Source organism: Chenopodium album, chromosome 14 (assembly GCF_948465745.1).
Source record: "Chenopodium album chromosome 14, dcCheAlbu1.1, whole genome shotgun sequence".
NCBI lineage: Eukaryota > Viridiplantae > Streptophyta > Magnoliopsida > Caryophyllales > Amaranthaceae > Chenopodium > Chenopodium album.
Genome location: NC_137847.1, coordinates 8,107,178 through 8,130,936, shown reverse-complemented (window position 1 = coordinate 8,130,936; position 23,759 = coordinate 8,107,178). Strand labels below are relative to the sequence as shown.

Here is a 23,759-nt window from a genome sequence, read left to right as displayed (position 1 = left end):
CATATATATAAAATAGAATCGAATAATTTTTTTTTTATTTCATCAAAACTACGATCGTTGAAAACATCTTGCATTGTGGTACATCTCTCACGCACATCGCTGGTAAATACAACTTTTTTGGAGAGATGATCTAACGATTTGATATAGTTGTAAGGATGATTATTATATGATTCGCTTAAACGTATTAGAGAATTCGATAACCGTTGCGATCCCAAACAAATTTTTACCAACGAACTGATAATAGAGTAAAAGATGATTACTTTTTTTTATAAGTTTTGACACACATAAATCTATTAACAAAAACCAAACAACTAAATTAATAAAAACTAATGACTCCGCTATAGGGAAATGGACGATTATCTACATACTTGTGTAGATTTATTGGAATCTAAATTGTAACACTATAGAAAACAAGAAAAAGGGGTCGGCAATAGTCTAATATCCGTCCGGCCTATAAAATTATAAACCCTAGAAGAGAAGAGGAGAGAGGGGAGAAGAGGGGACACTATTTTTTATATTTATTTATTCATTTGAGGTTATGTTTTAAGTGTTTGTTTGTTCCATCTTAATTTAAGTTATTTAATCTTATTTCAAAAATAATAATTTTAGATATTATAAAATATGTTTGGACAAAATAAGTTTGTAAATTTAAATAAAATAAGTTCACACAAGAAAAGTTTATACCCGTAAAAAAAAATAACAATTTGTAAAATTTAACTAAAATAAGTCCATACAAAACAAAATAAAGAATTTTAGATATAGTAAAATAATGCAGTTAAAATAAAATTATTTTAGACAAAATCATACGAGTTAAATAAGGCCTAAGTTGGGTTTTGGAAATATAAACTGTGCTCAAAACTCTTAAGTGAGGAAAGTTAAAAGGGGTTCAGTTCCTTTTAAATGAAGAGAGTTTTGTGTGAGCCTGAATAAAAAAATAAAAAAATAAAAATAGTAAATGACTAAAAGTTACTACTTCAGTTTCTTTTTCATTTTTAAGGCTTTGAATTTTATTGTCTCTAATGTACGAGTTTGACCATGTATATACTCAACATGATAGGGTTTTGATGTTTATATAAGTGAATTTTTATGGTCAAAGATTTAAATAACCATAAAAATCATAATATAAAGAATAAAAAGAAATGAAGAAAGTAGCAAAAACCTGATTTGACAAAGTCTGAGGTAAAGAGTTAAGTCTGTGAGATGAAATTACCTTTAAATACAATCCACGTAATAATTTGACTAATTTGATTGAATTAATGAAATAGAAAGCGTGAACTGAAATGTATAGCAAGTGCAAAGAAACAACGGAAGTGAAACATTTATACTACTATTTTGAAACTATAAATCAAAATTAATCAAACAAGATCCTAAGTGATTTTTTTTTTCCTCCTTTGTATTTATCTAAGATTTTTCATAATTGAAAATCTCTTATGATTAAATTGAAGGTTTCACATGCGACAAACAAAAAGAAAAGAAGAGCATATAAGATCTGATATGATATGATCAGATTTTTTGTTCTAACCTCTATCTTCTATTTTAATTGAACTTTTATATGATATCTGCCCTTAATACAATAAATACATTATCATGTAGGATTTTGTTATTTGTAATATTCATCTAAATCTATATGATCTAGATTCATTCAATATCTAGAACCACATTTAATTGCATTCAAAAGTGTAATAAGCCTAAAAACAAAACATAGGGTGTAATAATTAGAAACATAATTTTATTAAGGATCTGTTCATTTGAAGTCCTTAAAATAGGATTGGAGATTAAATCTACTAGAAAATTGCCATGGTTAAATTGATAGAAGTAGTTTAAAATAGCACAAGTATAATATACCCAACATATATAATCAACAACTAAACAAAGTTTGGTGGAGTTGGTGGGTAACTTACCTGGTAACTTTGAGGTCACAAGTTTGAGCCCCGTCAATTACAAAATGTCTGGGAGTAGGGGGATTCCCTTACCTCCTCTCTCTACTCTCAAGCGATGACCAGCGGAGCCGAATTAGCTAAACTTGTGAGAGGTGCCGGCTCAATAGGGTTCTTCTTCTTAATTTATAATTAAAGTTCTAAAAAATTTCGGTGTTTCTTTCGGTATTGTAAAGAAAGACAACATATTCTCATTTCATTGGCTATTATAATTAGGTTCATTTTGTACATTTTATTTATCATCTTAATTTATATCTAGTCACTCCTTTTTCTTGATACTATTGGCTTAGATTTAATCAACTTATACATAAAACTTATAAAGCACTTGATTTTTGTATGTTAATTTACATTTAAAATAGTTTTATATGTAGATTACTAGATGTATGCTCCATTTCAATGACGAATGAAGTTAAAAAAAGTAAAAACAAAGTAAATAAAACAAGATCTTAATTTACATACATATAAAAACCCGAATAAAATAATTAGAATAGCGATGAAGTCGGTACTTTTTATTTAGCAAACAAATCATGAATATAGTAATAATGTAGTGGGACCCACAATTAAAAAAAAAACTTATACAAAAAAAATAATATAAAAAAGGGGAGTGGGCTAAGTCTAACCACTCAATCATACATAAATTGACAACCCTCTTCAAGTGCTTATTCGAGAGACCCATCTAAGAGGGGTGTACTACTTGTACTCCAACATCTCACTAGAAGAACAATTATATCATCCCACTCAAATTTCCCACCCACAATTCCATACTATAATCAATCAATATATATATATATATTTTTTTTCTAACTATTTCAATCAATTATGTTGGGCAAGCGATCCCGGCCAGCAATTAGTAAGCTTGCCGGAGTACTAAGGTCCGGGATCGTCAACACGATGACAAGTCCACGAGGTCCATTAGATTGTAGGTCGTTACAATCTCCAAGGGGTCTAAAGAATAACAATTATTACGATCAACATGGCGGGATCGGATTGGCTATCGTTGTAGCCCTCGACAACAAGTCTAATAGTTGTAACGTGGTATGTGGTGGTGAAATCCTAGCAAAATATGCTATTTGTAGCCAATTTTCGAGTCGTTCGAATCCGATCAACGTTACTCAATCTAGTAAGATCAAGAATAATGAGACGAACAGCCAGAACGGTATGTTTGGACTCGAGGAAGAGGAATTGATGGACGGATTAGAAGAGGAGTTTACATATGTTACATGTCGCAGACCTAACAAGTCCACGACTAGAGTTTACTATAGTGGTGATGAACGGTCCATGGGACCGAAAATTAGTAAGAAAATCGGTGTTTTTAACATATATTCGCCGGCTAGATTCTCTGATGATCGTCGTGATTCGGATTCGGATTCGGATTTTCTTAGTTCATGTCACTCTTGTAGGAAAGGTCTTCATGGCAAGGACATTTACATGTACAGGTAACATTTCATTACATGTATTTTCAGTTTACTAAATTAAATTAAATATCCTAATACCATCTCTGTTAATTATTATGTACAACAAAGGAATATTTTATGTTTCACAAATAATACCCACATAATTATTAACGGAGGTAGTATATTTTTTACCATATTGTAAGAATGTAACAATAGTAATAATACTAATATGTATGTTTATGTTATGCAAAAACAGGGGGGAAAAGGCATTTTGTAGTGCTGAATGCAGGCAAAGACATATAAGGATTGAAGAGAGGAAGGAAAAATGCAGGTCGGAAACACCGCGATCCGGCGAGCTTTCGACCTCGCCTTACGGTTGTTCGAGTAGAGGCCAGATCTTCTCAACTGGGATAGTAGCAGCTTAATATAAATACCATCATTAGGAATAAATTTTCTCTTATTATTTTCTCGGTAAAGATATATAATGTAGAATAATAATATAAGTTAGATTAAAAATAACAAAAAAAAAAAAAAAAAAAAAAAAAAAAAGGAAAAAAAAAACCCGGCAAATCTCCAAATCTGTGACTATACATATGTAAAAAAAAAAAAAAGAAGAGAATTTTGCTCAACTGTAATGAGAAGTCAGAGTTGAGTTGGGTTGAGCTTAGTTGTAACTGTAATGAGAATCATAAATTTTGATGTGAATTACAGAAAGTATTATTATAATATGTTTTACAAATTATTACTATATGCTGTTGATATTCTGATTAAATCTAGGAAAAGACATAATCTGTTGATATTGTTAGATGCTGAATGAAATATACAGAAATTTTGTAGCAACAACAAAATCAGTGTTAAAGTAGTTCAGAAATCTCCGCTACAGAAATCAGCTATTCTTAGTTTTTATTTTTTTTCTTATTATTATTATTATTATTATTATTATTATTATTATTATTATTATTTTATTTATTTATTTATTTATTTATTTATTATTTTTTGGAATGAATGAATAGAATACACTTTTCTTTGTGTTTAAGAATTTTGTTTTGTTGGACCACTTAATAAATTTTGATATGCAAGTCTCCATTTTACAAAGTACTCGCAAATTTACAATTTACCGCTTACCGCTTACATTAGTGTAAAACTAACCCATTCCCAATTACCTATTCCAAATTATTCTATTCAATTATTCACTATACATGATTTTGACGTGAAGCAAAATTGACCCACCGAAAAATTGATAGCTGGATTGATTAGAACATCATAATAAAGTAAATCACAATTAATAATGAACAAAACACTTCATTCGTTTCATAAATATTGTAACGGTTACCTTTATGAGAAGTTTTGATAAACATCTCAACATTTTTGTAAGGAATTAAAATCTACTCATAATTTATCTTTCACAAAAAAAAAAAAAAAAAAAAAAAAAAAAAAAAAAAAAAAAAAAAAAAAAAAATCCAGTATTTTTCCTATGTTTCTTTCTCACTTGAATATGATTCAAATTTACCCATTATAGAATCAATTTAGCATGACTAATATGAAAATTTTCTCACCTCAATATTATAACTTGCACTGAATTATGCGAGAAAAAGGTCAAATATAGATCTTATAAATTAGTCAGATGTAAGCATGTAACTTAGGGCTTGTTCTTTACAGTTGAACTATAAGGTGTTCTGATCTAATTTCAACAAAATATGAACTGATTTGATCTACTATAAAGTTATTTAGTCTAGTCTAATATACTAATTTGACTACATTATGACTATCGATAGAAATGCATGTGCATATATTTTGAGCTAAATGTGCAAATTTGGTATCCAACCTCCGATTATATTCAAGTTTATGAGATTGTGCACATAATGTACGGAAAATATGCACATTAAATTTAAGTCTTTTATTTTTTGGGGTATATAGTTAAAAACATATGCACATGCTCATTTGACCTTAAATTTTTTAAATATGGTTTGATCCTAACAAAATAAGTTTCTAAAATAAGATTTTTGTTTTGAGAAAAAAACAACTCAGAATATCAGTGTAAAAAAATTTAGCTTGTTCAGAAATGCCATATAATAATCTCTCTTTTTTTTTTCCCCCATATTTTTTTTAAAAAAATGGGATCTAATAATCTAATATTTTATTTCAAAGAAAGTATTGGTCATTCTCTGCTGATGCAAACAAGTTTGGAGCTTTCTAGTTTCCTAATGTTTGGTTAACATTTGGGACAACCAATTGGCTTTCTGAGAATTAGGCATCTGCCCACTTGAAAGCTTATTACCAGAAAAAATAATTGAAAACAGACAGAAGAGCCAAAAACCAGAAAGAGTAGCAGGAAACACAAATGAAAGAGAAAGCAATCCAACGTTTCTGGTAATCTTACTGTGTAAGGAATTTGTTGTAGTACATCAGACCTAAACTCAGAAAATGCGTAGAGAATCAAACTGCACATGCACATATCAGTGCTGAGCTCAAATCTAAAGCAACCTAAGGTTTAAGCATCCAAATATATTCGACTTTGAGAATAATATACTTCATCATTAGAGAAAACAAGGGGGGAACGAAAATCTGTCGCAAAGATCTCAATAAATTACATCTGTAATAGCAGGTTGTAAAACCGATAATACAAGCTCTGAAATATATGCAGGCAAGTGCACATATTTTGTAATATCAATACATCATTTCTACCGTTTCCATACTGTAAGTATATAAAGAAGGAAATCATAATACTATGACTTAAAAACGAAAGAAAAGGAAAATAGAGAGGGTAAAAGGCTAATATACCATTACATCCATCAGGAAGAAGAAAAGGTTATCAAATAGGAACACTTTAATGATAATACATTAGCTGTTGTGACGTAGCAAGATTCTGATATGCAGGGTCGTAGATTGGCTGGCTGGCACCAGGAGCACCCATTCCCATAGCAGCAGCTTTAAGCGGATGCTGACCCATGAGAGCCTGAACACCGCCCATTTTGGCTAGAGCAAGCTGCCGCTCATAGGCAGCCAGATCAGCGGCAGTGTAACCTGATGCCTGAACAGGTGGAGGAGGAAGTGGTGTAGAGCTTGCTCCAGGTGGAGTAGGCTTGCTGCCCCAAGAGCACTGCAAAACAAGATATGAATATCATTATACATACCAATCTCCTAGAATAAGTTATAAAGCATGTGCATCTCTCTGTATATGTCACAATCATAACAATAATTGGCCTATTGATACATGACTAAGATTAGATCCAAAGATTAAAACAGGACAAAACCAATTTGAAAAATATAATAACGGAAAGATTATACAAGTAGCCAGGCAATTACAAATAATCAAAATATTCACCTAGGATAATACTCTGAAAAGTCTGAATCCTTGAGAAACATAATTGAAAAAATAACACTCCAGAAAACAAGGAGCCAACTAATTTCTTTATTCTGTATATTTATTTAAAGCGTCATCAGTTTTATGACTCATCATTTATGTCACCATCTATTGTTCCAGTTCCTTCAATGCACATTCTGTCTTCTTTTGCATTGGTCTTGCCATGCCACCCCCACCCCACCCAAAAAACCTCCTCACCCACACGCCTTTTTGTTTATCATGATGATAAATTTGTATTTTCTCTACTTGGATCCTTCAGTCTAAACCTTCCTCATAGGTTTAGGCACATAATTTAAGGTTTCTATTTTCTAGTTAGCAGTAAGATGAGACTTCTTTGTATATAAGGGCCTACGGGAAAATTATAAATAAAAAATTGATCAAAATAGAGTTGGTGAGTTGGATGGCCCACGTCACAAGGGATATGGAAAGAGAAAAATAGAGATTAGGAGGAGGGGGTCCACGTCACATGTGTTGAGTAGGGTTAAGTTCCGATTTAAGATAACAAGAAGCTTTTTTGGTAGACGTTTCAAAAAGGAAACATAAAGTGATACTTAAGACGTTTAGTGGCAAAGGGGCTTTACTAGGCTAACAAACAAACAAGGCAAACAACTTACCATCACCACACCAATTCCATTTAATTTTCAAAATAAAGAAGAGAGCCAGGGTGATTTATTAGCACAGCAGAAGGAAAACATAAGAGCAGAATATTTGAACAAGTAATCAAAAAATTATCAGAGCTGGATAAAGCCATCTCTCCGGATAGACAAATGCCAGATAAACACCCTCCAGCCCAGAAAATTAAGCAGAAAAGGCAATTTAACATACTTGCAGTCACAAAACAAAGTCATCGAATTTTACAACCCAACTACCACATTAAGCCAAGATCAGCAATGTAGATTAAACACCTACCCACACAACCCTGAAAAGACATATCATATACACCTAGATGGTTACCTTTAAAGGTTTTCCACAGAGGACCCGTGCATTCCCAAGATGGATAGCTCGGGCAGCTTCTGCATGAGTGCTGTATCTCACAAAACCAAAACCTTTGTCTCGTTGTATCCGGACATCTTCGATAACACCAGCACCTAAAACGTGAAACTGACGATGAAGGTCAGCTGATGTAACCTGCAAATTGGCAAACATTAATTAACAGAAACAGAGAAAAATCTTCCGTGACACATTTTCATATATCTTCAATCATCTTATCTTACTAAAACAATCAATTATGTAGGTCCAGGTATAAAAACATTATTAAACTGTACTTGCTCTTAGCTTCTTAGACACTCCATAGCATGTCAAGCAGAAATAATTTCTAGGGGTAAATAATCCTTTCAACTAAATGCTTATTTAACAAAGATAGCCAGAAGGGCAGAAGGGGTGATGTCTGAATGAATGTACACTCATAATCCAAGTAAATCACAAATCCTATAGCCCTCAAACTCCAATGAATCCTTCTTCCCCCCCACCCCCACAAACACAACCGCACATAAATAAAGGTTGTGTTTGGAAATCTTAAAGCACGGGATGAGGCACGTGCATCATTCCAGTGGGGTGCAATTTTTGAACTGAAAGATGTATTTGAAAAAAAAAAAAAAAAACGCTGCAGACAATTGACAAGAAATTAATATAGCTGGTCAACTCTGGCAATTTTTGGTGTTAGAGAGCGACTAATATATTATATGCTGCAACAATAGATGGTCGCATACATAAGTTGAGTGCGAATGTGTGATCACAACCTAGAGGGTTAGCATCTCTATGGCATCAATACATATAATAGCATCTTTTCAATCAACTCAAAGATAACTTGCCTCAGAAGCTAGGTTGCCAACATAAACAGTAGTATACTGAGGGTTGTTCTCTGGAGCATCATCATTTGTCTTCTCTTGACCTTCTTCTGCACATCACAGTCAAAATAATATAAGTCCATCACGAACTGCAGATAAAAGCACTCAGACTCAGCTACCAGTGTGAAACATGACTACACGTCCAAGTGTCATACTTGGCCATTCTACGAAAAATCTGTATGCTTTTCGGTCCAAAACAAAATTTCAATAGTTTATAGCTGTATACCCATGTTATTGTATAAAGTAGCCTTCACAGTCTCAGTATATTTGCTAGAAAGGTCATCAACTCATTATTGAAGTCAAAACCTTTCCCTTGCTTCACAAAATTATCACTAATGTAGTGCGCAGATTCAAGTTTAATTGTGTCAGAGTTTGTATAATAATGTTAAAAGAGACTTTAAAAATCAAGTACATACTGTGAAAAAAACACCACAAAAGTAAACTTGCAGGTAACTTTTAGCAATTAAATGGAAAACTAGGAAAGTAAAATTACTTATTCCAACAGAGCTATTATTAACCACATGGGAAAAGTTAGCATGCCTTTGCCACATTAGTATAAAGTCCGTGGAAACATACTTCCTCCGTTTTTTTACAGTTGCAATAGTTTGACTTTTACACTATTCATGTGTTTCACTTTGACTAGCTTTGACGGTTTATACTTAAGTAAAAATATAATAATGTGGGATATTGTTACATTTGTCTCAATTATTACAATTTCAATATCAAATGTATATATTTTTACATATTGGTAATTAAAGATATTAACGATTGAAAACATGCATCAACAAGCGTGAAAAGAGAAGTGTTACAACTAAAAATAAAAAACAAAGGAAGTATAATACAAACAAGATTTGAACCAAATATTTCGACGGACTATCGACTATGTATGCTGTTCACTTCCCATATTTCTTAATTGTTACTCATTTGTTTTGTCAAGTAAGATAAACTAGAGTATAACTTTATTCACATCCAACTCTAGTAAACAAATTAAAGCTTGACAATTGCATTTCTTGGAAAATTGTACTCTACAGCAACCATCACCAGATCTAGCAGCACCTAAGCACCTCATAACCTAAGCACTAAAATCTCACATCCTTACCCATCTATATTGACAACCAAAATCAACAATGAGCCATCAAATCAGTCACAATTTTTAATCCTTGGATTATTTCATGCCCCAATGATCCAAAGCAAGACCCAGAAATTGCAAGAACCAAATGTCCTCAGGTCAGGTCATGGACCATCTATTCCATTAACTGTGTGGTACCCAATAATTAACACCCCTAATATACTTAAAATACATATTCAATTTTGTACTCATATAAAATATTAATAGATGTATTAGACGGTTAGGCAAACTTAAATAACGTTACATATTGCATATTATGACAGATCATTAATAGTTATAATGTTTAATGTTTCCAAACAACATTAAGTACATGTAGGCCCTAAAATTTTCATCATAAAAAATAAATTTGATAAAAAAAAAACAAGTGAGAATGATTATTAAACAAAATGTAAATACAATGAGTGAGAGAGAGACTTGTTAGTTACTACATTATGGTAGCAAAACTTCATACTTTAAATATTACTCGTAGCATAGATGTAGTTTATTGGCCATTTCCAACAACTAGGCAACTCATTCCATTGAGGTGTAATAGAAAAGCAAAAAGAACATTGATGCGGCAGAAATGTCTTTTACTAAGTAAAAATTGCCTCAGCTCTTGCTTCGACTTTATGAACAAATACCATTTCTGATAGTAGTTGGGAACAAGGAAAAAAAAAAAGAGAGAATTATAATATTTCCCATTTTTCTGATCAGTAACATAATTTTAAAATGAAAAAAGATCCATAGATACATTAAAAGAAATCGTATTTGAAAAGGAGTGAACCAAACAAACAATTCAAAACAGGACATGCTTTGGGGGAAAAAGAAGAGGGGGAGGGGGGGGGGGGGGGGGGTTCTCACCAGCTTTACTAGTCATCACATTATTCTAGTTCCCTACACAAACATAAAATTTGCAGAAAAAGTAAGTCTGACATTAACACTAACCAGATGATCCATTTGGGAGTTCCACAGCACTATTAGTATCTGAGATTGGCTTATCATCACCGCCTACAGCACCCTTAGAAGCCCAATTACAACGAATTTGTCTACTTCCAAGCCACTTTCCTGTAAACAATTGAAAGAATAAAGAAACAGAAAATCACAACATATACAAATACGACAATAAATTTTAAAGGGCTTCACAAAGTTTTTTTTTTCAAGGATCTTGCCAATGACCATCAATAAAAATAAGAAAAAGAAAGAGGAAATTGCCTAAGGAGCATAAAATCAATACAGGGCATACCATTTTGGTCATTGATTGCACTCTGGGCATCCTGTAAAGTAATTACACAGTTAAATAATGCATAAACTATGAAATCACACTTTATTATCATTCATAGCATAAAAAATTAAAAAAAAAATCAAAAAATAATAAATAAGAAACAGCAATATACCTGCTGGCTCCTAAAAGAAACAAAACCAAAACCCCTAGAACGTCCAGTCTTCTGATCCCACATTACTCGAGCATCTCTGCAATGAACAAGAGAAGTCAACTTTACAGTGCCCACCACCAGGAGGGATATGAACAAAGCTGGCAATATGGTAAGATCAAGGGACGAAAGCGGCTTACGAGCAGCTTTGGTAAGCAGAGAAGCAAGTGAACAATGTAGCATCAGTAACCTCAGGGCTCAAATCTCCAACAAATATGTTGTGATGATCTGAAATCAAGCAGGAACATGACCCATTAGACATCCAGATAGAATAAATGAAAAGGCCAGACTAAGTAAATCAACAGCACAAAAGTATACGTACTTGTAGTGTCCTCTCTTTGACTGCTCGCATATGCCCAATTAACTTTAATAGGTTGCCCAAATCTGAAATTTTAACGCATAACAGATGGTCAAATCAACTAAAAGCTAGACAATCAGAACAATTTAATGATACAATGCACTTCATACTTACAGATGACGCCCATTAAGGGAGACAATAGCGAGAGAAGCTGATCTACGGTCATAGTAATCCACAAAGCCATATGAGGACTGACAGCACAAGTAATGAGAGACGTATTATTATTTTCTTTTTTAAAAAAAGGAGGGCTCTTCAGGGTAGTCAAACAGATATAAATAATAACTGATAAACACAAGGTAACTAACCTTCTCCTTCCTAATTAGCTTGCATCCTTCAATAAGACCGGTGCTAGAGAAAACTTCTTGAAGAAGTGGATCAGTGACTTGGGGGTGAATGTTCCCAACATACCTACAATTATGCCTCCCTCATAAGACTACTGAAGAATGACAATAGCAGCGCAAGTAGAAATACCCTAAAGTCCTTTGCAGCACACATACTTAGCACTGACTCAAAGTTACAGGTTTATATTAAGCATCAAACTGACATCCTAAAAGGAGCTTAAATCTCTAGTAATACTCTAAAAAGAAGGCACCTCTTACAAGGAAGCTAAAAAAGGGTAGACATCTAATACTCTCGATAAGAGAGTCCCCTCCACCCCCAAGGTCAACAACATAGGATTATAGGAAGCAAAAGAAATCTCTAAAAATCATAGGAAGAAAGTTAAAAGAAAAAAAAAATGAAAAGAAAGAAAAAAAAAATCTAATAGGCACTCACACACTGCGGCAAGCACTTGAATCAAAGCCTGGTGGCAGATTTCCACTCAAGATAGGCTCTATCTGCAAAATAAAAATGTAAAAACAATAGGAAAAAAAAAAAGAAAAAAACCTACAAATTAAAAAAAAATCCTAATTCAATAAAATTTCAACTGTACAATCCTCATATGAAGATACCAAGGCAGAAATTATGCCATCTAGAAAAACATCTAATTCTACTAGCAAGCCAACCATAGTGAGCATTCAGAAAGCCGAGACGTACATTTAGAAATAGGATCCTCTGAACTTCCCTTCTTCCAATCATTATCCTCAAAAGAGAACACCTAAGCTCCCAAAAACTTCCATCCGACGGTCAATTAGAGAAACGAGCTACCTTCCTTAGACTCGTGGGAAAAGACGACGATCCCATTCCGGTAAAACAGCCCACATACCCGACTACCCAAAACATCTAAACAAAGTGCTCCATAATCCAACATCAACCATAATTTATCTTATAATACAGCACCACCCAAATTACTTAGCTGCAAACACTGAAGACTCAAAGAAAAGCTCATAATCTGTCCTTTTCAATTGAAAGTGATTTTCACATAAATTTAACCCTCCTACAATACACTAATAATCACATCAAATCATATCGAAGGAATTATCGGAACATTATAATCAATAAACATCACCAATTATTTAATTTCTTTCATTCTCTAGTGTATCCACATATAATAAACATAATTCAATCAATCATAATCCAAAACCAATCACCCCATCATTCAAATTCCCCTAAAATCCTCAACTTTCGAACCATTTTAAACCAATGCCGAAAAATTATATTTCCAGAAATAAATTTGATCACCAAATACGCATTCAACAAACCCAAAATACACAATAAAAACCAAGGATCATATTAATCGCAACTTAACCAATAAAAATCAAATCTGGACACTCGAACGTAACAAAATTCAATAATTAATCAAAATAAAAATTCAGGTGAATTCGCAAATATATATAAAATCGATAAAATCAAATAACCTGGGGAGGAGCAGCGAGAACACCGGGATGATAAAGAGAAGCTTGCTGCTGAAGGATCGATTGTTGCATCATCGCTTGTTGTTGTTGTTTCAATCTTTGTTGATGCATAATATTTTTTCCCGACGAAAATCGGATTTTTAGGGTTTATAAAAAAACGTCGAAATTGGGGGAAATTTTCCCAAAATTAGATAGATGAGCTAAAATCAAAATTGAAGAAGAAATTGAAAAATAATTGGAAAATTAAGAAGAATAGAATGAAAAAAAAAAAAAGAAAAAAAAAAAAAAAAAAAAAAAAAGGCCCTCGAAAGCGAGGGATAGAGGAGAAAAAAAGGGAGAGTAGGAGAGAGAAAATGATAGGAAGATGAGGAGAGAGAAAGTGATTTTGATGAAGAAGATGATTGTAAAAGGTGTGAGATTTCTTTGGTTTTTATTGTGTGTTTTGGTTGTATTTTAAGGAGTGTGAGATTGGTTTTTTGACCGTTGATTTGGGGTACTTTTATTTTTGTGGGATTTTTGTGATCGTTGGATTGTGTTTGGTTAATTTAACAAGTGAGGTACGAGGTCAAAAAAACAATGAAAAGGATTTATTAAGGATATAAACTATACAACCAAGATTCTTAAGAGTCTTGCCAAGATTCATGTGGGGAATCTTAGTAACATAAACTAATCTAATTTATCAAAAGGTATCCCTAACTCTATATGTGATAATACTAGTATTACCAATTGGTGAGGGGAATTAAAATGAGACAATCGACCACTTTTATTTGGTTCTTGAAATGGTTGATAGCTAAGGACTCTATAAAATGGCAATAAGAATTATACAATCTCATTTAATGGTATGTTTGGATTAAGGGATATAAGTATATTATTAGGGTAGTAAAGTCAAACTAAGCAAAATGAAAGTGAATATAGGGATGAAATAATGATGGTGTGATTGTAAGGAAAATTACGTAATAATGGTGTGGTATAAGGTGAAGAAAGAGGAACTATTACCCTCATTTTAATGGTAATAGTTACCCTTTTATTATATTAATCGAAGAACTAACCAAGATCGAAGAAAAAATTCTCTAGAAATTAGAGAGGTTGTGATACCATGTTGAAATAAAGAAATATTGGAGAAAACGGCTTAACCTTTGTATTAATAATAACCACATATATATACATTATACAAAACAAGACCTAACTTGCCTAAACTCCTAAAAAGATAAACTTGACAAATATACAATATTAACATATATAAACCAAATCAACTCTAATAATGATCAAGGGTTCCATTTCTCTCTTTTCCTCATGACATAACTACTTTTTTTCATTTATAATCACCTTATCTCCTACAACACTCGATCTAATTATTTATGTTTTTCAAGTTTGACTTTTATTACCCCCTTAATATATTGCTCTGAAGTGTATAAACTAGTAATGCTATACACACACACAAAAAAAAAAAAAAAAAAAAAACCCGAGTTATGGACTATTGTAAAAGACATTGTGTCACTGTAGGGAATAATTTCAAGCATCCCACATTTGAGCCCCATTGTGATCATACATTTAAGCATGGTGGCGTCCAAAGGGAAGAAAGCTAGAGCAAAAGAGTCGCCAACAAGTTTTAGGAACTTGTAAATCGTTCGTAGGGTGAATATTACACCCCTTCATGATCCATGAGATCGCTAACTCCATAGTGGTCTGGAACCATGACTGGATATTCGGGGATGAAGGTAGAAATTCGACCTAAAAGAGATTGAACCTGCCCTAAAAATATCCCTCTACTTTATTCTTCTCATATTCATGTGCGCTTTCTAACTAACATACAATCAATATATTAATCCTAAACCTGTTTAATCTATGTTGGTTGAATATTAATGCACAAATAATTCTATTATTGGTGACCACTTGAATTAGAATCATATTAGCCTAAACAAAATTATTAATTATCTTATTAAGCATGATTTCAAATACAAATTCCTTTTAATCCTATAAGAGAGGGCGTGATCAAGCAATAACAATAATATATCAAGGAACATGATAATAACAACAAATCATCATCATTAATCTCAATCTCATCAAAGCACAATAATCCTAGGCATGATACTAACAAGATTAATAACAAATCCTAGCATGTCACTAAACATTAAAGATCAAAACTTTATCCCTAACATGATAGAAGAAATAGGAAGCAACCTAAACATGATACTAGAAAGCAATAAATAACATCCTAACATGATATTAGGAATTAAAATAATCTAAACATGTTTTCTATAAAAATAAAGCAATAAAACAACTTAATTTGTTGCCTCGTATCTCTTTCTATCAAAATAATACACACGTTAGTAACTTCAAGGAAAATGTTAAATCAAACAATTAATTTAAATAATTGAAATAGGGATTTGGGACCAAACCCTCAGAAATTATAAACCTTTCACGTCTAGGGCGAAGGCAACTTCGAGCTTGGCTAGGTGTGTCTAGAACTCGTGAATGCGATATTGTATTTGTAAAGGCTAGGCTAGAAAGAGGGAGAAAGAACAAGCTTTAGCTCGATAGAGAGAAGAGATGATGATTGTTGATGATTGTGAATGAATAAAAACGGGGAAATACGACCCTATTTATAAGGAAAAAGGTCCCAAAACGATCAGAAAAAGATCGAATTCGATTCGAAGTAAAACTGCTTCCATCGCGGCGCAACAGGGTCCATCGTGACACGACAGCTTCATCGCGGCGCGATGGCGCTATTGTTTCGCGATGGTCCATGCATTACCTCAAGGCCGTACGGAGTCCTTAATCTAATTAAATTAGACTAATTAACGTCCGTACTTATCTTTTAAAATCATATTTAATCTTTCAAAACACTTGTTTTATTCCAAATAAAATTCCTTACTTTTGTAAAAGATATAATTACTAATCCTAATTCCACTAGAATTTAAAATAACCTTCTAGATTATTTTAGAAGATTAAAATCAATCTTAATGACTTTAGGAATAATAATTAATGGGCCCTCCAATTGATCATTGGGCCGTATAAAACCATTTTGAGCCCAATTTAGTATTTTAGCCATAACTTCCTCATTATTCATCGGAATTGGGCTTATAATATATCGTTGGAAAGCTCTATTCGAGCCCAATCCAACTACACTATTTTTGGACCCTTATCATGGACTAAACTAAATTGGACTAGATATAATCTATAAAAATAGAGTGAGAAAATAAATATTTTCGAAAACAGAAAGAAGTATTTTTATTAAAACGACCGCATCGCAAGACTATTCACGTTTCACCTTGTTCGATAATCAATGACGTGAAAGATATTCATCACTAGGTTTGGTTTTTGGGGAGACACAATCAGGTGTCTATAGAAGCCCCCACTTTGACTGATTTTGGAGAAACGTAAGTTTCAAAAACAAAAGTCAAAGTAGCGATAGGGACGGAGAATGATTCAGAACATTATGCGATCCTAAATCACTCTTGTAACCCCGATACCTGCAAACTAGCGTTAGTTTAACAGATAAAAGAGTTAGAAACGCGTATCTTGCACCGTTGAGCACACGTCTCTGGAGTAACCGAACTTTGTTGTTGTATTTGTTGTGACGACTTCCATAGTGCCTCGTGAACGCCATCTGAAGGTAACAGTGCCCTGCCATCTTCATTTGTTTTTGACAATCCTCCACAATGCCCTAGGAACATCGTTGAAGGTGACTGTGCCTCGTCATCTCCAGAGTTGTGGCAGTACCTCGCCGTTATTGATGCTCACTCATCTCTGAACAATGGAGCTTCGAATGATATGTCCACGCGTCTCTGAAAAGAGCTTTTGATAAGGGATGTTCACTCGTCTCTGAACAACGGAGCTTAAGGGAGAAGTCCACGTGTCTCTAAAAAAAGAGCTTTGATAGGATGCCCACGCATCTCTGAGCAAAAGAGCTTGATTGATAGGAATGTCCATGCGTCTCTGAATAAAAGAGCTTGATTGAAATGTCCACGCGTCTCTGAACAAAAGAGCTTGATTGAAATCTCCACGCGTCTATGAACAAAAGAGCTTGATATTTTGTTGAGATCGTTCGGTTGGCTGCGAACAGGAGCTTCAATGATTGGTTGTATCCTGTAAAATCAAAGACTGCCAAAAGACTTTGTTGGTGTTTTGTTAGGGTAGACCTATTTGGTGTGCTTGACATTATGATTGCTTTGACTTGAGGTTGACTTAATGTGATTGACTGACTTGAGGTTGACTCAATGTGTTTTGACACGTGTGTGTAGAATCAACTCGATGTGATATGTCACGTGTGTCCATTGTTTTGTAATGTGCAAAATGCTGAAAAGCAAAAATTTTCCATCATTTTTGTGGAGGGTACCGACTTTCTCCCGAAAAAGAAAGACGCTAAAAGGAAGAAGTGAAGTGTTTGAGGGTGCATGTTGAATGAGCTTAGTCAAATGTATGCGTTGATCGTTGTATCTCATGATGCAAGGATTGTAACATCCTAGGTTATCTCAATTGTTGACTTGATGAAGAAAGTATTTAGGTAACTTAGGCACGGAGGCTAAGTACTTCATACTTTGTGATGCAATGATGAGTGATTTTGATATGACAAGGTGTGCTTCATCGTTGTGTTGAGATTTCATGACAAAGGGTTCCTATGGGCAGGTTTATTTGGTCATTTATCTGTGATGTGTGTGAAAGTGACACTACAGTTTGGCCGCAAGGGCTAAGTGTGTGGAAAAATATTTTGAAAAGAGTCAAATAGTGGGGACTCTTAGGCTGGGTAGGCTAATGATGTGGGAATCAAGCCCCCAAGTCTAGCTCTAAATGAATAGGGATGAGCATTGGAGATCCCTTGATATGATCATGTATGAATATGAATGTGAATGAATGAATGAATGAATGAATGAATGAATGATTATTACGGTCGCACCCCAATTTGAAGTTGCCTACGTATTCGTTAGGAATCAGGCCGAATGTAACTCCAGTCGAACCTCACACAAGTATGTGTATACCTCAAAGAGGTCTTTTGATGGGTTGTAACATGGTTAGGCTAAAGTTTGAAGAAGAAGAGGACAGAGGCTCAAAACCCTAAATAAGCCCCCAAGGTGTGCAACCTTGCTTTTGAATCTTAGTATTTGTATGCTTGAGGTTTCCTCACTTTTGAACTCTCTTTTGTTTATATTTTTGCTCTTTTTTTTTTTTTTGCTTTTGCATTTTTTTATTATTTTTTTATTTGAATCTTTTTTGATAAGTGTGGACAATCCTGATCATGCGGTCTATCACTCACTTGGTATTCATGTTTCTCAGGCACGGTACCGAGCACTAGATAAGAGACGCAATCTGAGACGTGTTCTTATCAAAGACATGTTCTTATTAATGACATTGGAACACTTGTCCTTTTGCACACTTTATTGCTATTTTGCTATTTTAATCTTTAAAATTTTGTAAAATCTCTCAAGCTTTAGTATTTTTGAAGATTGCATAATTTGCACACCATCCCATCCCAAGGTTAGGAGATATGGGTTAAAAAAATGAAGGTCTATCGTTCGACGAGGCTAAAAGTGTTTTATCAAGAAATGATTGTATTTTTGAAAGGTGAAAGTGATACGATTTGGCTACAAGGGTGCCTCAAATCATTAGTATACCTTGTGCTTAGCCCAACGTGGATTTTTTTTTTTTTTAAAAAAAAAAATGCAATGCAATGATCATATGCAAAGAAATAAATGCTCATTTATTAGAAGGAAAAAAGGAAAAACCTACAAAATAAAATCTAAGGGAATTAAAAGGTGTCTATGCTAGACTTATTGGGGAAAGGAGAAATAAAAAAAAAAGAAGAAGAGGTCATGAAATCTCGTCGTTGAAGCCCGCCTCATGTCTTGTGCTTCATCACTCAGTCTTCTTGCCAGCTGGAGGGAATGAAAGTTTGTTTGCATCGATGAGGTCTTGAATGAGATTTTGAAAATTATAACATTGATTTATAGTATGACCGTTGCTTTGATAATACTTACAATAGGAGTATGGGTTTCACTCAGGTGTTCTCCTTTCAAGAGGAGGATCTTGCATAGGTCCAATTGGTGTGATGAGTCCCTTAGCAAGGAGTCGATCAAAGGCGATATTGTAGCTCATCCCAATAGGGGTGAACTTTCTTTCCTGTTCTTTTGCCTTTAAAGTCTTTTTATCGATGCAACTTCCATTCTGATAGGAAGAAACGAAAGAAGGATTGTCGTTCTTCCTGTTATTTCCATCATTATTATTGATTTTGACCTTCTTGTTGCTCGGAGAAATACGAAGGCAATTCGAATCAAGAAGGTCTTGAATTCGGTTTTTGAGGGTGAAGCATTCTTCAGTTGTGTGACCATGGCCTCTATGATATTTGCAATAAGATTTTGGATCCCAATTGGGAGATTGTTTCTCAGGTGGTGGGTCTTGACTTGGACTGATGGGATGAATAAGGTTTCGATCGTGAAAATAGTCAAAAGCTTCATTATAAGTCATTCCTATTGGTGTGTATTCTTCAATGGTCCATTTTGCCCGTGGCTTAAGAGCATTGAATTTTTCCTTAAATTCTTGATGGGAAGAAGAAGAAGGAAGAAACTTGTTCTTTCATTCTTATGGTCCTGGTGATGATAGCGTTATTCGATGACTGACATCCGATTTCCTAGGCCTTCCACCATATTCAAGAGCATGGCGATGATATCTTGTAGTTTTCGAACATCTTCTTTTAGACTTGTCGAGTTTTCCTTGGTATCATCTAAGAAAAGTCCTTCATCCTCCTCAATCATGATCACTTCATCGATAGAGGTTATATAGACTTCCTCGATCATGGGCTCACCTACAGGTGTGATAAGGAGCGAAGGATCGAAGGATATTTGATCTTATGCGATGGCTAGAATCTCGGAAGTTTTATTGTTATCTATCAGGTCTTGAATAGCTTCTTTGAGTTTCCAACACTCCTCAGTGTTGTGACCCCTTCCCTGGTGGTATTTGCAGTGCTTATTAGGATCCCACTTAGGTGGCGTGGCTTCTAGAACTGGGTCTTTGATGGGTCCTATGGGCATGACTAGTCCTTTGTAGTGTAGCTTTTCGAAAGTTGTCTCGTAACTCATACCAAGTGGAGTGAATACTCTTTTCGACCTTTGGATTCGTTGTTTAGAGGTGTTTGTAGCGTATATTTCATTAATGGGAGAGGAAGAAAAAGGATGGTCGTTCTTTTTTCCCTTCGCATTATCAACTTTCAAAAGGTCGTCTTCGATATCAATGCCTATGTCATAGACAGCCTTGAAAGTATTCAAGTTGTGTTGGTATTTTAAGTGCTTTGCATATTTTCCTTGAAGGTTATTGATGTACATCCTTACAGACTCTTTTTCAGTAGGGACTTCAACCATCTTAGCGGAAGTTTCCCTCCACTTACAGAAGAAAGAGGTGAACCCTTCGTTTTCTTTTTGCTTTAGCATCTCAAGTTGTCTATGGTCCGTGTCGACTTTGATGTTGCACTTGTATCTATCAATGAAAGCGTTTGTAATAGAATCCCAAGAAGAAATCTTCTCTTTGTCTAAGGAAAAGAACCATTCTTGACAAACGGTTTCTAAAGATAGTGAGAACAATGTAGGGAAAGCTTTTTTATCAATTCCCTTAATGTTCATTATTGTCTCGAAAGCTCTTAAATGAAAGTAAGGGTTGCCAGTTAGCTTGAACTTAAGGATGTCATTGGCATTGAACTTCTACGGAAGAAGTTTCTTGTCCACCGAGACCCTTTGTGAGCTAATCCCTTGAAACTTGTAGTCATTGGAGACTTTGCTCAAGCTTTCTTCCATGCGCTCAAGCTGTTGTTGTTTCGCAAGGTCATTGACTTGAAGAGCGATAGTTTTCATCATCTTAGTTAGACTAGCAAGGTTTTGCCTAAGTTCATTGACTTCTTCCTGATACGCCATTTTCTTCTTAGCTTTCCTTCTTTGTCGAATCGGTTTATCAAATAGTAGTACTTGAATGAAAGTATTGTCCTTGATTAAACGCCCTTCCCTCTTTGACCAAGTGTTGTGGAAAGGGAATTCATGGATGTTTATTATTAATTATTTGACTCAAACTCAATTCAACATGCAATGGATGGGAGGAGATCATAGAAGAAAGTAGAGAATGATATGTATGGAGAAAGCATGTAGGAAGAAGGTGATGTAGATGGAGAGATATGGAAAAATTAGGGATAGAGTGGACCCCCAACTCAAAGGACGGAAAGAGCGACTCATGCATGAACCTAAGACATGGTCATGGTGTGAAAAGAGTATGTACAAAGTGAGTGTAAGTGATACGTTCAAGACTCGTGTCATAACCATGCGACTAGACTATGTGACTAGACTCAAACAAGGAGTAAATACAGCTCTGCCATTAATAAAAAGGTTAATTAGACTCAACGTGAAGACTCAGGCAGAAAAATGGACCGTCACCGAAGCAACGACACTGTCGCGAAACGCCAGAGGCCATCGCGGCGCGTTAAGGTTATCGGGTTGTGATGGACACAATCATGTCGCGCCACAGGTCTGACCTTCGCGTCATTACTGATGCATCTGCCTGGGCTTCTTTCCAGTGTTCTACTTTAAAAGGACAAGCCTAAAGTCGTACTAAGTCAGTTTAACCAATTTATTAGACTTTAATCATTCATATTAACTAATTAATTAATTAATTAATTAATTAATTAATTAAGCAAAGTCCTTTAGTCCTTGGTTAGTTTGTTTAAGCATATTTATAATCACAAGTCAAAACAAACAGTTAGTGTAAATATGCACAAGCAAAGATGCACAAGTAGTCAAATAAGCACAATATGATGCAATGAGTTTGCAACCTAACCATGGCTCTAGTTCTCTAAAGTTCAAGGATTATGGTCAGTCAAAGAGGGTCCATGGTTATGAGTCCAGATGCATCCCGCGGAAGACTTACCTTTGAAAGGGTTGGCGCGTATGGATGGGAGCCCGCAAGTTAAACTTGCTTCCATGGTTTGGTGAATTCATAAAATCGGATGCATCCTTCGTTGCGATGAGCGTTCGATTGGGTAGATAGAGCGTGAATTCCCAGAGGGTTATGGCCATATGTAGAACACATATGGGTTCAGAAAGGTGAGATAAACTCAATCAGGAAGTAAAACCGTGCAAACAGTACTAGAACCCGTCGAAACAAGAACCAGATTTATGGCTCGGTATTGGAAGAACTTGGCGCGAGACAACAGGGACCATCTCGAGGCGATAGCCCTGTTGCGCCGCATCGCGGCACGACAGAGCCATCCCACTGCGATGGGCACTGTTTTCTCAGCGCCAGTTCCTACATGCCTCAGCAGCTATCTTTGCTTTTAGAATTTTCCAGTTTTCGCAACGTTTTTTCGATTCTAGTTGTGAAAGATATTTCCCAAATTTCCTACGTGTAAAAATCCTATGTTTTTGATGGATTACGGATGGTCTATCTAATGCAGACTTTTTTATGCTTATGCCAATAATGTTAATCAAAATTACGCACATAAATACTTAGAACTTTTCGAGTCTCATCCACTCATTCTAAATTATTGCCAAAATAAATTTTAGGAATTAAAATAGAAATCCTCCCTAGTGAAGTCGCCAAAAAACTGCAGGGAATAATTTCAAGCATCCCACACTTGAGCCCCATTGTGATTATACACTTAAGCATGGTGGCGTCCAAAGGGAAGAAAGCTAGAGCAAAAGAGTCGCCAACAAGTTTTAGGAACTTGTAAACCGTTCGCAGTGTGAAGGTTACACCCCTTCACGATCCATGAGATCGTTAACTCCATAGTGGTCTGGAACCATGACTGGATATTTGGGGATGAAAGTAGAAATTCGACCTAAAAGAGATTAAACCTGCCCTAAAAATAGCCCTCTACTTTATTCTTCTCATATTCATGTGCGCTTTCTACCTAACATACAATCAATATATTAATCCTAAACCTGTTGGTTGAATATTAATACACAAATAATTCTATTATTGGCGACCACTTGAATTAAAATCATATTGGCCTAAACAAAATTATTAATTATCTTATTAAGCGTGATTTCAAATAAAATTCCTTTTAATCCTACAAGAGAGGGCTTGATCAAGCAATAACAATAATATATCAAGGAACATGATAATAACAACAAATCATCATCATTAATCTCAATCTCATCAAAGCACAATAATTTTAGCAAGATCCTAGGCATGATACTAACAAGATTAATAACAAATCCTAGCATGTCACTAAACATTAAAGATCAAAACTTTATCCCTAACATGATAGAAGAAATAGGAAGCAACCTAAACATGATACTAGAAAGCAATAAATAACATCCTAACATGATACTAGGAATTAAAATAATTTAAACATGTTTTCTATAAAAATAAAGCAATAAAACAACTTAATTTGTTGCCTCGTATCTCTTTCTATCAAAATAATACACACGTTAGTAACTTCAAGGAAAATGTTAAATCAAACAATTAAATTAAATAATTGAAATAGGGATTTGGGACCAAACCCTCAGAAATTATAAACCTTTCACGTCTAGGGCGAAGGCAGCTTCGGGCTTGG

General features: G+C 34.5%; 2 protein-coding genes across 2 annotated transcripts; one reads left to right on the top strand and one right to left on the bottom strand.

Annotated features, from left to right (window-relative positions):
* Positions 1-2,604: 2,604 nt before the first annotated feature.
* Positions 2,605-4,057, top strand: LOC145580010 (FCS-Like Zinc finger 14-like). Its single transcript, XM_081637326.1, has 2 exons — positions 2,605-3,373; positions 3,588-4,057. Exons 1-2 carry the CDS (start codon positions 2,757-2,759, stop codon positions 3,754-3,756), a joined length of 786 nt encoding a protein of 261 aa, XP_081493452.1. The 5' UTR covers positions 2,605-2,756; the 3' UTR covers positions 3,757-4,057.
* A 1,840-nt stretch (positions 4,058-5,897) lies between these two features.
* On the bottom strand, positions 5,898-13,524 carry LOC145580009 (oligouridylate-binding protein 1-like). The gene is made up of 12 exons (XM_081637325.1): positions 13,235-13,524; positions 12,213-12,274; positions 11,744-11,846; positions 11,553-11,629; positions 11,403-11,464; positions 11,221-11,308; positions 11,045-11,120; positions 10,894-10,924; positions 10,596-10,715; positions 8,507-8,592; positions 7,650-7,823; positions 5,898-6,431 (listed from the first exon to the last, which is right to left on the bottom strand). Exons 1-12 carry the CDS (start codon positions 13,340-13,342, stop codon positions 6,159-6,161), a joined length of 1,260 nt encoding a protein of 419 aa, XP_081493451.1. The 5' UTR covers positions 13,343-13,524; the 3' UTR covers positions 5,898-6,158.
* Positions 13,525-23,759: the final 10,235 nt, after the last annotated feature.

Coding starts and splice junctions, on each gene's coding strand:
- LOC145580009 (XM_081637325.1), bottom strand. CDS start 13,342: ATGCATCAACAAAGATTGAAACAACAACAACAAGCGATGATGCAACAA. Junction 11,630..11,743: donor AGCTAATTAGGAAGGAGAAG/GTTAGTTACCTT, acceptor TTGTGCTGTCAG/TCCTCATATGGCTTTGTGGA. Junction 10,925..11,044: donor TTTCTTTTAGGAGCCAGCAG/GTATATTGCTGT, acceptor ATTACTTTACAG/GATGCCCAGAGTGCAATCAA.
- LOC145580010 (XM_081637326.1), top strand. CDS start 2,757: ATGTTGGGCAAGCGATCCCGGCCAGCAATTAGTAAGCTTGCCGGAGTA. Junction 3,374..3,587: donor AAGGACATTTACATGTACAG/GTAACATTTCAT, acceptor ATGCAAAAACAG/GGGGGAAAAGGCATTTTGTA.